Source organism: Antrostomus carolinensis, unplaced genomic scaffold (genome assembly GCF_000700745.2).
Source record: "Antrostomus carolinensis isolate BGI_N321 unplaced genomic scaffold, ASM70074v2 scaffold25589, whole genome shotgun sequence".
NCBI classification, from domain to species: Eukaryota; Metazoa; Chordata; class Aves; order Caprimulgiformes; family Caprimulgidae; genus Antrostomus; species Antrostomus carolinensis.
This window is the reverse complement of record NW_010341010.1, coordinates 13034-28796: the sequence shown is the minus strand read 5'-3', so window position 1 is coordinate 28796 and position 15763 is coordinate 13034. Positions and strand designations below refer to the sequence as shown.

Genomic DNA, 15763 nt, shown 5'->3' with positions numbered 1-15763 from the left:
CCTCACTGATTTTAAAGAGAGCTTTGAAAAGTCGTTCAGGTGTAAAAGGTCTGTGTCATAGACACACCCAGGGTAACACCAAAGTCACCATGTGAACAAAGAGAGCTGCAATGTATAGGCAGAGATCTGCAATGTATAGGCCCGCCAGCCTGTGACTGGTATGAGCAAGAACTAGTTTAAGAAACCGTGACTGTACCCAAAGCAGAGCAAACAGTGAGAAGAGCAGCTGCCTCTGTGCGATTCAGGACTCCCTAAAAGAAACAGAAAGAGATAAGAAGAGGAATGTAACAGCTGGGGGAGGGAGAACAACCACTGAAGTAGGCAGAGGTGGTATCAGCCTCTAACAAAGACCTGGAAAAATTGCAAAAGCTGATCAGAATGGAGCCTCTGTGAACACTTTGGACAAGGAAGAGCTGAATCTGGCTGTGAAACGTGCCACCCTCAGATTGAGACAGCTCCTGGGACGCCTGACCAGAAGGCTGGCAAGATCTTGTTACTAGGAACTGTGTATCGCTGCCCAGTTTTGCACTTTTATATGCAGCCAAAGCAGCTCATCTGTTAGGGGAAGGAATTCTCAGTGGCTGGATGCTCACCTCTCCCCAACCAATGCTTACTGCTTAGGTAACAATTTACCCTGCATCTCATGTTTGCAGGGGTCTAAAGTTTTCACAGCCTTATTTTAAAATATTTTCTAATAAATTAAAGACCACAAGATCTCCATTTGCCTTTGGCTTCCCTAAACCTCTGTGGAAATGATAGAGGGAAGGGGAAAAAATACTGCCTTTCTCTTTCTCATCCTTTTCCTTACAAGATAGGAAGAGTCTAGTTTCCTGCAAACCCAGAATTAACATTGCTCCTTTTCTATATTTTTCCCATTTTCTTTTTCATGAGGCTAAGCTATAAAGTTACTTTTTTTTTTTAATGCATACACTACTATTCTGTGCTTACCTTCCCATTTTTTGACAAAAGGACCTGACAGTATTCGCATAAATCCAGCCAGACAGATCAGTTCAACTGAGAATTCATCAAGGACTTTGTCAACTGCACTGTCAAACTCAGCGCGACTTCCATACAATTTATGGTCAATAACCTGAGATAATCCAAAAGACAAAAAAATATCGACATGGTGTTAATTTAATCTAAACATCTTAAGAACACAATGAAATGGAACCCTGGAGTAATAAACAAAACCCAAGTAAATCTCCATGTGTGGTTCCAGTTGGGTGCACAAAACAGCAAGAAGAGCAGTTCGTAAATGCATGCAGCTAACGGAGAAACATGCAGTCTTTATTCCTGTTCACACAGAGCAATCATCAGAATAAATAAGGGTTTTATTAGGCCCACAGCTGTAGGGCCCAACATTTGGATACAATTTAACAACCTAGGTCATTAATATAACCTAAAGTCTTAGAATGATTTCTCTCAATTTAAGGCCTCTGATTGTTTTAAGCAGTTGAGCCTTGCTGAAAATTATATTGCAAAACCTTGAAGGAAAGGCTAGTCACAAACTGATAAAACAGCCCCTGCTGCAACAGGTCAATATAACTGAGTTAAGTATTTTCCACCCAGGATACATCCCTAATTTAAGCACGAAGAAGGCAGTGCTATGTAACTTAAAACAACCACAGCCTTTTAAATCAAAATACCTGTTAATCCCTACCAGATTTACCACAGTGGCACACTTAAATATCACAAAGTAGTTTTGAAAAACCAGAACTGGTTCACTGAAAAGGTGTCAGAGGGCACTAGAAATAGAGCCCAGCTCAACACTAGGCTGAACTCTGCTATGAACTGGCAAGGCACGTACTCCTCAGTGTCTCTGTTTCACCACTCGCTCTCCATCTTAACCACTAAGACCATCATCTCTCCAAGGCTGTATTTTTTTTCCTCATATGATTGTTCTCCACCTACATACCATGGACATATTTTACTTCTGATCTTTGTACACTCCCAAGTAAGAGACAGCAGCACTAACACTCAGATCCTGCTACTATTCAAGTTAATATCAAAGCTTGCACGGGGCACAAATCTTCCATGGGTCTGTAGCTATCAGTGAAAAGTGACTGTAAAATGCTCCCAAGTCAGAACAGTTGCATTTCACATCTGTAATGCAAATGGCTGCACAAAGGGCAAAGCAATGCAGCACTGCATCCAACAACACTCAGGGAAACCCTGTTTGCTTTGAACGAATCCTGGAGAGCCTGAAGCAATGCCCAGGGAGTCAGTGGAGGGTCCCACTGAGTTTGACTTCTCTATTTCCTTCAGATAAACTACGGTGTCTGTTTAGCATGTAATTTAAAAATTAAATTCAGACAAAATAGCTTGTTAGTTTAGTGTAAATGTGCTGCTGTTAAATAAATGGCAAAGTTTCAGCTGTAACTGTGAAAGTTTTGTGCTGGTTTAATATAATGACTGTTCCCGAAACCATCAGGATTGCTAGTAACGTCTCTGAGAAGGAGAAAAGGAAGTGTTTTCCTTCCCATGGCAGGTAGTTTGCCCAAGGGCACAAGTTCATGACAGAACAAAAAATAAAAGCTAAAGGCTTCCTGTCAAACCATCTCTTACCCTAGTAAAACTCATTATCTCACAGCACCTTCCTGCTGTAGTCAGAGCTAACCATGGCTAACTTTAAAAAGATGAGAAAGACTTACCCTTGTAGGAATACCAGCTCTTTCAGCTTTCCTTAACCCCTCCACACCAGCTTTGTTAGAAACAACAAGGACTATTTGTGCGAAACTGGTGGGCTTCTTCGTGCTGTTTATGAGAGCTTCCAGGTTTGTGCCTATGAGTGAAAAAATAATTAATGAATATCAGGTCGTTCCTGGAGAATAAATACAGTCAACAGCTAGAAGGGGTTTTAAATAAGCAGCAGTGTGGGTGAGATTGAACACAAAACCCACTGATGTTTACAGTAATCCTTTTTTGCATTGATTTTGCTGGGAACTGAATTCAACAGCTGGAGGCTACAGGGCTTTCACTAGCAATTAAATTAGTAAACTATAATTTTTTGAATTGGAATGATGGTGTACTTCTTAGCAAGTGAGAATACTGGAAACCCAGGAGTACCTATATGTCAAGAAGAAATACTGGTCTATTTGTGAAATAATGCTGCTGTCTCTGTAGTGCAATGCAGTGGTTCCTTGAACCCAGAGACATGCAGAAGTTGGTAGATGAAATGAACGCAGATGCAATTCCTAGTCAGTCTGCAGCAGAGGTTAAAGATCATTCTGTTTGTGACTGAAATTAATCCAAGGGCAAAATCTATTCTGCCTGTTGCTGAAAACCCATTAGAAGCCTATCAGAGAACTGCAAGGACTTCCAGAGATTCTGAATCCGAGCCGATGTTCCTTTTTCAATAGTTTGTTTTACACTGTATTAAAGAATATAAACTCTCACCTGTTCCAGAGATAAGGACAGCGACCTTCACTTTGTTTGTCTGGATTTTGCCTTGGATATGGCTGTGCACAGACAGTGACCTATTTGCTTGCAAGGCTCGGAGCATATTATGGACTTTAACACGGGCAGAGCCTGAACGTGTACAAGAAAAAAAAAAACAAAACAACAACAACACGTAAATAAAGGAAGAAACAGAGAGAGGAGAAAAGTACACATGAAAAGAGGTTAGTGGCACTGCTTGACTTAGCATTATTTATTTATAGTTCTGGTGACATCTGACCTTGCTAAGCACATGTTCTATGAACTAAGACTGAAGTTGTGAAGACTGTCATTTCAATACCCTTGGCAAAAAAGCCATTGAGGTGCAAATTAAGAGATTTTCAGCTAACCTTCATGGAGACTCACCAGCCAAGGAATTTAGATCTGCCTTTTTTTTTAAGAAAAAATAAAAGGAAAAAAAAATCTAATAACCTTTTTGCAGGGAGACAACTTTCCCAATCAGCCAGGCTGTCTCGTGTCTCTGTATGTCCTTGAGGACCTGCTGAGCCAGCTCCTTCTGAACCACCAAGACAGCACCAATCCCACAATTAAATGTTCGAGTCATTTCCTCCTCAGAGAGGTTCCCTTCTTTATGGAGCCAGCAAAAGATTTCAGGAATCTTCCAGGTAAGAGCATCTGAAGAGAATTGAAAATACAAATGAAGAGTGGAAATCACTACCAATGGACAAATACTAAAATTATTAGAGAATTAAGAGGCAAGATCTGAATGGAAAACACAAAATCCCACAGCAGCATAAGCTGGAGTGAAATCAGCTTCCATGCATGAAACAGGATGTTTTTTCCTTCCTTACTAAACAAGACCTGGGAGTAGAAAGAAGTGTCACTCTGGGAGGAAATTAATCATATTGCACCACTGCAATCTGTTAATCAGTAATTCAAAATGGGCTCTGAGGCAGTCTTTGGAAGATCCTCTTCTTGAAGGTGACAACTCTGCTTCTAGAGAAACTATCGTACCAGAACAATAGCCTTAAAAACTGTCACAAAAGTCTCACACTGCCCCCAATTCCAACAAGGTAAGGATGATTTACAGCAGCACAAAAAATGCTTCTGGACAAGCCACTGTAAAGGAACTCCAAAGACACTGAGTTTCTTTCTCGTCACGTTATATTTAAAATGGTATTAACTCTATTTATATATACTAGTGTCCACTGCAGACCACTGTTCAAGTGACAAGTGGAAGAATTATTTACATGCAGTTCTGGAGTGCAAAACTCAATATTAGTTCCCTTATTTTATTCACTACCCAAAGAACACTGCATAACCTACAGTAAGTAATTTACCTTTCCATACTACACTCCTCCAGAAGTTAAATACTACTTCTAGCATACCTGATGAGATTATGGTGAGGATTAATTAAGGTGTGTTGTATAGCATGGGATGTACTTGAGCTAGTAAACATATCTGAATGCTAATCAAAGGCTTAATGAGTGTTATTTAATTAGTAATAATTTTGTAGGTTATTGCAAACTGTGACAGTTCACTTTGGGTTGCTTTTAAAGTTGGGTTTTTTTGCAAGTATGGATAGAGTTCCCTAAAAAATTCAATCCAAAACACCACCAGGAGAAGTGAACTCAATTAGCAGCAGTCTTCAGACTACAAAGTGTTCTGACTGGCTGTTTCAGGCACAAGGAGAAATTCAGCAACAATGAAGAAAAAGGCAAACTTATTTCTAGACAGGCAAGTCTAGTTCGTACAGTGCAAGTCAGTGGACATGGCCCCATGGACACAGCTTCCCCCAGCCCATATCAAGATGTGGATATTTCTACAACTTTTCTTTTTATCTCACCTAAAACGACACCAAAGGAGTCTGGGAGAACTCTGGGGATGTTTTCCAGCAAGCCCCCTCCAGTGATGTGGGCATAGGCTTTCACATGGCCTGAGCGAAGGACAGGCAACAGAGTCTTACTGTAGATCTTAGTTGGGGTTAACAAGAGATCTCCTGTAGATGAAAGAGGACAAAAGAAAGCCAGTTATGACACAGAAAGAAATGTTAATCAAAATGAAATTGAGGAAATCTCAAAATATTAACTTGCTGGATACTAATGAGCATTGTACTAGAGAAAAACACAATGTTCTACCCTTTTTAGCATACAATTAGTTATTTATTCCCCTCAATGTCTTTCCTGCAAATATGATTCAGAGAAAAAAGAAGACAAGAACATGTTCAAGAATGGAATAATTTTTTTAGTGCCTTAGAAAAGTTACAAAAGCAAAGGCACAGACAAGACAATTGACTTTTCCCTGTTCAGAAGTTCAAGTTATAATGCAAAAAAACACATTATAAGTGGTACCTAATGTCTGATCACCGGAGACGCCAACTGGGGAAGAGAAATCGAAGGATGACTTTTCCACAATCTTCCTTACAAGGCTGTACCCATTGCTGTGAACCCCAGAAGAAGCTACTCCAATAACCATGTCTCCATCAGCAATTCTCTCCAGCTGGGGCAGCATCTGCCCTCGCTCCACTGCACCCACAGCAAAGCCAGCCAGGTCATACTCTCCAGGTGGATACATGCCCGGCATCTCAGCAGTTTCTCCTCCTATGGGAACCAAAAAAAGAGAAAGGAGGTGTTGAAAAACCATTTGGACCAGTAGGCATGGAATTTTTCAAAGTTTTAAATTCATGAGGCATTAACAGACTAGGTTTTAGATAAATGAACATTAAAAAGAATTAAAAACACGTTTGTCACAGGCCCTTCCATTGAACAAGCAATAAAAAATTGGGCAAGAACACTTCGTCCCTCACTCTGACAACCAGAATCAAATTGCTGTGCATTCACATTTTAACATCAGAGTATATATTTAGTGCTTCATATTGCCAAATTTCTGCCAAGTTTAATGTTCTCCATGAAAAACCTACAAGATACAAGAGATACAAGAAATTCATACAAGGACATCAAAGGAACAACATAGCTAATAGTCTCACTTGCCTTCATATTTCGTATATAGTGCTCTCCTGCCTGCTACTCCTGCCCACAGCCTGGCCATCATTATCATGCCAACTCACAACATCTAAGGTTTACAGACTCTTTTGAGAGAACACCTCTAAAAGAGGGCCTTTCCTCCCCATCCATGCAGATGAACTGTTGCCTAGGCTATTATCTTATATCCTGACTGTTAGAACATCCTCTTGTTTTGTCCTGAAAACCATGTTTTATCTGGCTGACCTCATTCAGAGTGAAGTCTGAAAAGGTAATTTCCCCAGCTTGCACAGAAAGGCACAGCACTGCTCAGACAGCATTCTCTCTCTCTCTATACGTACCATACTGGCCCCCCCACTGCCCTTCAGGTATAAGCTGATGGTCTTCACTGCTGAAGACCTGTGTTCTGCCTGCCACGGTCTCATTCATTCTCGAGAGGGGAATTTGCTGTGTTTGGTACATGAAATGAGCATTTACTGCTCGCTCCAAAGTTTTCCAAGCAGGTATCTTGACGCTATCCCCTCATACTGGTAAGAAGCTCTGCCCAGCTATCGGTCATGATGGCTACAAGGAAACAACTGGACAACGATTAAGTTGCCATTCTATTATGAACTCTGCTCAACATGCTGACCAGTAATGTCTAGTTTTTCTTTTACACTCACCAGGTTTCATTCAATACAAAATTCTTCCGTTTCCAGGGGCGTTAAATTTACCTGCGTGATGGTGGAAGCTACTTTTGTGCTCAGCGCTTGACACTGCTCACTACTAGATTCTCTGGAAGCTTTTCCAGGTTTCTATATTGCATCACTATAATCAACTTTAAAATCAAAGTTCATTGCTTAGATACATTAGTTTAAATCTGTATTTAATAGTGTTTGTGCAAAATCAAGCATGTAGCTGAGCCCTTCAGTACGTTGCTGTCAAGTGGTGTGATGAGCTTAAGGTGGTTGAGTTGAATATTCAGCTACTGCAGAAATGCAAGGTAGGAATTTAGGAACGTGCTTCAGATGAGACTTTAACGAGATGATACTATACCAAGACAGATTTACATGCTATGTGAATGCACAGTGAAATAAATGTGTGACATTGGAGCCCAAACTGAAGTTTATTTTGATGATCCAGGCTACAGAAAAGCATTTCCTCCTTAGGTTCGGAGTTACTGCATCACCTCTGTTCCTTCTTTTCTCAGGGTGCCATGAATTTGGGGAAGAAATCATGGTTGCTTTATTTATGAGTTTGGATTTATTTCTATATTAGCACAAAAAGATATTTACTAACCTATTCACAATTTTGATAAATTATTCTCTGGTAATTAATTTACAACATCCAAAGCCCTCTGTAGTTTTGAAGTCTTCCAATTGGAAATAAAATCTTGAAATTTCAAGATCTTGAAATTAATTACATGATTTCACAACAAGATTTCATATAACATGTACTTACGCTGAAGTATGAATGGCTTGATTATATTTGATAAAATGAGAGAACATCTTAAGACAAATATAAAGCTGACTTAACAGTTCATGCAGGAAAAAATAAACCAGAACACAAATAGCCTCTTGTTCAAAGTTTGTAAACTACCTCAAAATGACACACTCCCACTAAGAAAATCATTGGGAAAAAGGAAAGAGCTACAGTGTTAACAATTATAAAGCGGTACCTAAAGTAAGACATGTGAACTGTCATTTTTAATCTCTAATAAAAGGTCTTTTTAAAAAAATCATTGTAATTCTCCATGTCCGTTTTTATTAAAAAAAGAAAAAAAAAACTATGTAAAACCCCAGAATTTTCTGGGTTCCACTGCTGTAAAATTGAACCCTGTGTTGTACTCCATTTATAAACTAAACACTTACAGAAAATAATGTATTTTTCACTGACCTAGAAATATTTTTATTGTGTTGAACAGCTTTAAAGCTGTATTTTTTAAGATTTGAGAAGTTAAATATTGTATAACTTTCATGGATAACTAGATTATTGCATACCATAATGCATACAGAATTTGTTAGTTAGAGGTATTATGTACTTGTATTACAGAGCTGAAAAGGAAAATGTTTAAATTTGAGTCTTAACATCTTGGAACGTGCAGATCTTGCTGAAATAAATCTTCAGCAAGTCTTCAGTAGACAAAGAGTTTCGCTATTGGTTTTGTAACTAATGAAACCTGGTTTCTTCTATGTTTCTGTCCTGTGGTTAATTTCTGTGTCTTAAGCAGTGAGCTCCAGCTGAAGCTTTTGTTGCATTCATAAGAACATTCTCTGCATTCTAGTTTTATGCAGCTTGTTGCAACACAACAGCTGTGAGATCTCTACCTTTCCTATCAGATTCAGTTAAAATCCGTCAAGAGGTTCATAGGATATTTTGTTTCTAGAGGAAAACTTGAGGATTTCCTTTAGGATAAAAATAAACAAATTATTATTTGGCATGTTTTTAAATTTACTTGAAAAATACAAAGAATTAAAATACATGAATTGTTAGTTTTCTAAGTAGCTGTTACAGCTAAAAAGTTAAATGAAAAGATACAAATAAGAAAATTTATATGCAACTTCCTGAGCTAATGGCACCATTTGTAGAGTATTGTCTCCTTCCAGTGGGTAGAGATTATGTTCCCTGAAAGCAAAGATACATGACACTTTGTTTTTTTTTCACTCCTCTAAGATTCTTCAATGAAGTGGGAAAACAAACACATCAAAATCAATCAGAAAGAAACTGCATAAGATTTTTCATATCCTTCAAAGAGTGTTCATACCCAAAAGAGCACATCCTGCCTTTTTGCAAGCTTCAGCTATTCCTGCAATGACACCCTGAGCCACTTCAATGTCAAGTTTGCCACAGGCAAAATAGTCAAGGAAGAAGAGGGGCTCCGCTCCTTGAGCCAAGATGTCATTAACACACATAGCAACCAGGTCCTGACCTATGGTGTCATGTCTCTTACAGACTTGTGCAATCTGCAAAACACAGCGAGAGAACCCGTTGGTTAGCTTTGAGAAACTGAAACACAAGTAGAGAGCCTGCAATGGAAGAAGGGGATCAAAATCCTGCTGTTCCTCTTAGATGCTTTTTGAGAAGCAGCTTCAGTTATTATCACCTCTGTGAGCCTCTCCTAACATTTTATTTTAGGAATTGTTATTTTCTTAATTGATTAGTACAAAAGGCACTTTACAGAAGAAGACTGAACTGGAATGGGTTGCATTGCAGCTTGCATAAACACAATAGCAACCGTATAATTAAATGTTTTTCCCCATGAGTAATCATTTTGAGGGTGGAGATTCTACCTTAATGAAATGGAGTCCATGATTACACAATTAATATTAAAAATTAGTTATTTTAAGCATGATTTCAAGTATGGCTATTTACATGCCAGAAGTTAAACGTGTATTTAATTCTTTTGCCCAAAGGAAGGCAATTTCACTTTTCTTTCCCTTTTTAGAAGTACAAATAAGTATTTTTAAAAGATAATTGATATTTTCTGTTAAAACATTAATGATGTAATTAAGCATTTTCCCTTCTGTGCTATTTTCCTTCCTGTACATGGATTTTCACATTACCTTGAGTTTTGTACCAACACCATCAGTTCCAGACACCAAGACAGGATCTTTGTAACCAGCTCCTTTCAAATCAAAGAGGCCAGCAAAGCCTCCCAGTTCCGCATTGCAGCCTGCAAGCCAGAAAACAGGAAAAAACAGTAAACTTTTACTGTCATGGGTTTCTCCAGGATCTCCAACACAAATTCTCTCTGGTATCTGTCAACATGACTTTGCTTTGTCACCAGGAAACTTTTCTCTGACATTTAGAGCCTCTTCACAGAGGCATGTGTGCTCCTAATCCTCTTAAGTTTGTTTTGTCTTACTTCTTCATTATTACCTAAGGCTAAAAATCCAAAACTTTGTGAGTGAACACTCAATAATTACTGTGACTGATATATTTCCCCCTTGCACTTAGTATTTTTCTGAAAACAGTAAAGGAATTGTGGTAGCAGATTGAAGCCCACTGCTTTCTGGAAAAAGATGATAACTAGGCATTTTCCAACTGAAATTCCTCATATCTTTGTTAATACTGCTACTTGGAGTATATTAAGACTCCTTGTTCCTAAGACTGCTTGTGATAGGTAAGTATGGTAAGCTTAAAACTAGAACTGGTTAAATCTAAGAGTGAAACAAACACAAGTAGAAAATACTGTGAAGGCTAAGAAGTGACTAGATGTACATGTGTGTGTGTGTCTATATAGTTTTCTGTCTATGTATATCTGATGTTGCCTGAAGGTTCTCAGTTAATCTGAAGTTAAAGGGTTATTATATAGATAACTGATATTTTAAATCTATCAAATAAATTACAAGGAAGAGCACGACGTGCCTGAGATCCCAGCAAAAAAAGGACAAATTGATTCTGTTCTAACCAAGCAAAAGATGTGTCTTCCATATCTATCTCAAGTGACAGACAGCATCTCTGAGGATTTCTACATCTTGTACACCTTTCTAAACATTTATCTACAAAAATTGTATCGTTCCCTGTGCAAGAAATAATAATCCAGGGAAGCAAAAATAGCACTAAATGGTAGGATTTTTGCTTGCATTTAACCTTTTAGAGGGCTGAACTGTATTCTCTAGCATCCTCACCACACATGACATTCAGGAGATATAGTTTAGAGTCATTTTGAGAAGAAAATCTGTAAATTTAATGAAGTACATTTTTAAGAAATCACAGGTATTTGCTCACCACAGATATTTCTTGTGTAATCTAGAAACAGGCAGAACACATAAATATGAGCTTCTGTATCAAGATCAAGATCAAATGATAATCCTCATTGCCATGAACTGACTGAAACAGGAACAGAAGGTACAAGTCTTACCTGACCTTGATGTGGCTGCAGCTAGGGGTTTAATTTTCTGAACCAAAGTATTTCCTGCTGCAATGTCTACTCCACTGTTTTTGTAAGTCAGGCCTCTGAAAGATTGTTAAAAAATGTTATGGTAATTGATTACCAAATGTACAAACATAGATTTTAAAATAATATTTACTTCTTTAAATCATTGCAACACTAAAAGGATTAACCATTCAGAATCCTATTCCACTGTCAAGTACAACTACTTTCCTGCTTGTACAGTAACTTTGCTCATATAAAATGATTTCTAAGTACTGCAGTATTCATTTCAGGCAGGCTCAATGGCTCAAAGGTTAATCTTTTTGCTGTTTGGAACCTGACCTCACATATATACTTGAAGATAGGGAGTATTACCAAAGAAACAAAACTTCACAGATTTGCACCACAGATTTTGCCATAAGTAATATTCAAATAGTTGCAGATAACTGGAAGACAGCATCAGAGCATCAGCACCATATGCTATCCAGTCAAATACCAAGATAAAAATCAACCAAAAAAGAAAATCCAACGACAAGGTAAAATAGGTGGAATAATGGATCTGATTTTGCAAGGTTTGAATACCTGGTCAGGATACTGAGACATCAGTAGTACAGTTTCTATGCTCAAAACAAAACGTATACAAAAATGCACTGCTAAATCAGAGCACCTCAGCACCTTGCAGGATCAAGCTCAAGTTAGCTTTACAAAACACAAGTATCACAGAAATCAGCAGTCCTCCCTGATACTTGGAGAGCTTTACAGCTGTAGCTTAAAGGCTGCCTCTCCTTATCACCTGGAATGATAGCACCACAAAACCAACCACATTTCTTTTTTACTTAAATAGACTTTCTATTAAAGTATATGTTTTAAAGTTTATTTAAAAATAACTAAGTTACTAAGGTCCATTTTAGCAATCTAAAAAGAAATGTCCATAAGCTCTGGGTTTTTCTTCTACATCCAGCCATACGATACAGAAAATACTCTTTACTACAAACTGGTGTATGTAACTTGTCTGTCCATAGGACTGACTGGAGACATTAAGCATCATATTTACAGAGAGACCTTTTCATTTTGGAGAGATAGTGAGTTTAATTACTTTTAATTACTAGTTGTACCTAACATATCTCACTCCAGTTAAGCAATTTTTATTTCTACACTATCAGTGGCATGAACCAGGCTACCTGGTGCAATCCTCTTTTAGGTTCCTATTTTAGCTCTCTTATTGATGTGATTCAGTATTGAGTTTAAATTCTAAGGGTAAAACACAATATTCATTAACAAGGACATGTACAATAGAACAACTGGTCAAAGAACTCTGGTACCAGGAAAATACAAAGATATCTGCACTCACACTATATCATTGCTCAAAAATTTGCAAGAGGAAAATAATTACAAGAAGCAGCTGTTCAGTCTGTGAGTAAAAGTCAAGGAAATATTAGCCTGCAATAACATGAGACCAGTCAGGCCCTTTTTCAGTCTTAACATAATGAATATTCAACATATTTTCACCTTATTTTTAAAAGCATGGTATCTACTTTGACTCTTTAAAAGGAGAATATTGTTCCAAAATATTTTTCATTAAATAAATATTCTGGATATTTTCACAAAGTGAAACACGTAGGACTTAATCCTGCAAGGCTGCCAGGAGGAGGCACGTCCCTGACTTTACTGAGCCAACCATCACCCTTCCTTAACTGTGTGCAACAGAGTGCAAAGTGAAGCGTGCCTGAATCTCTGTTCTTCCAATTTTAGGATGTCTAAGCAAAAGCTGGTGCAGACTCAAGGACAGTGAAACAGGCACTGATTGTACACCTTTTTCCAGAAGTCTCCTTCACAAGCTAGGGATCCTCCCAGCATACAAGCACTCCAGACAAGAACCTTGCTGGTCATGGCTCATGAACTCAGTGATTTAGAGAACTGTTCATTAAAGTGCCTTCTTCTCTTGCCTCACACAGGGACTTGGTTTTTTTCTACAATATGAATACCAAATACACGTTTTCACATAAATTTCTCAAAAGATGCACAGTATTTGAGAGAGAAATAAGACTAGATACAAACGCCCTTGCTCATTTAGTAAGTTTATTGATCACAATTTTACAATCTACTAATTGGTATAAGCTGTCAGCAAAAATGAAACTCTTACTAATTTGCTTCATAGACTACAACATAACCTATTATCAAAAGTTATGTTTTGAGATAATTAAAGACTAGGCAGGCTGACATGCTTACATGAGTCTAAAAACCTGCAAGAAGCTCTCAGTAACATTAGAGAGACAGTAGCACACACTGCTTTAAAAATCCCTGCACCCACACCATCTCAAGATTATTAAACTGAATGCTGTGAAAATAAAAGGAATAATAATAATAATAAAAAGGAGGGATAGATTCTACCCCTGTTGTTAGCCAGCTATTCCATTAAAATGCATATCCCAATGACTTAAGTGTTTCAAGACCACTTGACGAGGGTGACGGAGCACTGGAACAGGCTGCCCAGGGAGGTTGTGGAGTCTCCTTCTCTGGAGACATTCAAGACCCGCCTGGACGCCTTCCTGTGTAATTTTGTTTAGGTTCCTGCTCTGGCAGGGGGATTGGACTAGATGATCTTTTGAGGTCCCTTCCAATCCCTAACATTCTGTGATTCTGTGATTCTGTGATGAACCATTTCTAAAGACTCTAAAATGAACCAATAAAATAGCTCAAACTTTGTTCATACATACATTTAATGACATTAATATTAGACTTATGGACAACACAAATCTAGAGCAAAAACTACGGTTTAGAGCCTAAGAACCAGGAGTTCACTGTCCCTAAAATAGACATAACAACAACAGCAACACCACAAGTTACTCTTGTATGCTGGTCACTGTAGTTTAACTCAGACTTAGGAGAATAAGACCATGGATGAGAGAGCCATCAAAAAGCCTGTTCCTTCCTTGGCTGGTCTTGCTTAGATTGCTCACAAGGATGCTAGTTAAAACTTGTCTAGAGCTATGCATAAAATCAACATTAGTTTATTAATGTAAACTAGTGATGTCTTCAAGTCCCTTTTACACCAGTTATTTCCATTTTAAGTATTTCAAATATCTACCTGGATTGTCTCAGGAAAGCTATAGCCCGATAACCAATGTCCTTTCTATAAATGGCACCCTTGAAGTGTATGGTTGCTGCTCCCTTGTTGGCTTCTTGCAGTGCTGTCATTAGATCCTCTTTAATAGCAGTTACTGTAAGGACTCTTCCACCACTAGTCACCACTTTGCCATCCTTTAGGGACGTGCCTGCATGGAACACCTCCAGTCCTAGTTGCTTAGCCTTAGGAAGTCCTGTGATTGTTGTTCAATAAAAGAAATGCAGAAAAATCAGTTGATTAGAACATTCTCTATAAAATTACACATGAAAAGATATTCAACACTTACTGATTGTGTCTAGAAACCACAATTGAATTCAGTGTGATCATGCTGGGAAATAGGAATAAAGTTGTATAAACTACATTTTGAGGAGAGACAAGTCTGCTACTTTTATGCTCAGAGGCACAGAAAGAGGTATTTTGCTGAAACATCTGCATACACCATTTAATTCCAGCTCAGTTTTATACTTCACTGACATAGAGACCACAAAACATATCGGCATCAACATTATGTTAAGAATCAGTAACATATTAATATGAGAAATGCTACAGAACTTAACAACATAGTGCGGAGATTTGAAAATGCTATGGATGCATTACCAATAAACTTTGATGTGTGAAAATTCAGTTGTCTCTTGCTGACCTATAACCACAAGATCTACAGTTTATATGAATCTGAGTTACACTGACTCACCTTCATTTGGCAAAAGAGAGAATGGAGAGAGGGCAGGAGAGGAATCAAACTTCTGCAGTTTCTCCTGCTATATTTACCTGTTATTTCCAAACCCTTGGGATATGTTCCTGGATACCCTTCACTAGCCATAACCACCGTCACAGCTGCACTGTCTTCAAACCAAACTGGCATGGAACTAGACAACTTTTTATTGACAACCGCTTGCATAACTTCATACAAATCACTTTTCAACAGTGGAAGAATTACCTACAAAAATACAGATTAGCAAATTAAAGAAAAAAATGCACATTGCTGCATTGTCTTCACTGAGCTTTTAAAAATACTAATGCAACTGTAAAAATAACATTAATTAAGGATGTTCATATACTGTATTTTCACACATATATACATACTGTGCATAATCTATGGACCTCTAAAAATACTCTTCTTTGAAGATAATTTCTACGGGTAAAAGAACTGCTACATATGGAAGGGAAAAGGTAGAGGCCAAAGAACTCTATTTGTTCCGAAGAATGGAAATGAAGGGTTTTGTTCACTTGTCAACAGGGAGTGGGGAGAAACGTTCACTTCTTTAATAAAGTAAAAAAAAAAAATCCAACTCCATTCTAGAAAAGATAGGAAAGTGCTGAGTTTCACTCAAGCTTTACCCTTGTAAAGCCCATGTTTGAGTATAACCTGCTGAAATCTTCTCTGGAATGGAACAATTTAATAAC

General features: G+C 38.0%; 1 protein-coding gene across 1 annotated transcript in view; it reads right to left on the bottom strand.

The window, feature by feature from the left end:
• Positions 1-15763, bottom strand: part of GART (phosphoribosylglycinamide formyltransferase, phosphoribosylglycinamide synthetase, phosphoribosylaminoimidazole synthetase) — a 30064-nt gene that overhangs the window by 3738 nt on the left and 10563 nt on the right. Inside the window, exons 9-19 of the mRNA XM_010176358.1 lie at positions 15128-15296; positions 14321-14552; positions 11221-11315; positions 9920-10029; positions 9121-9319; positions 5748-5996; positions 5243-5395; positions 3868-4071; positions 3397-3528; positions 2652-2782; positions 949-1090 (exon numbers count right to left, since the gene is read on the bottom strand). Coding sequence (XP_010174660.1) covers positions 949-1090; positions 2652-2782; positions 3397-3528; positions 3868-4071; positions 5243-5395; positions 5748-5996; positions 9121-9319; positions 9920-10029; positions 11221-11315; positions 14321-14552; positions 15128-15296 — 1816 coding nt within the window. The remainder of the gene's footprint in view (positions 1-948; positions 1091-2651; positions 2783-3396; positions 3529-3867; positions 4072-5242; positions 5396-5747; positions 5997-9120; positions 9320-9919; positions 10030-11220; positions 11316-14320; positions 14553-15127; positions 15297-15763) is intronic.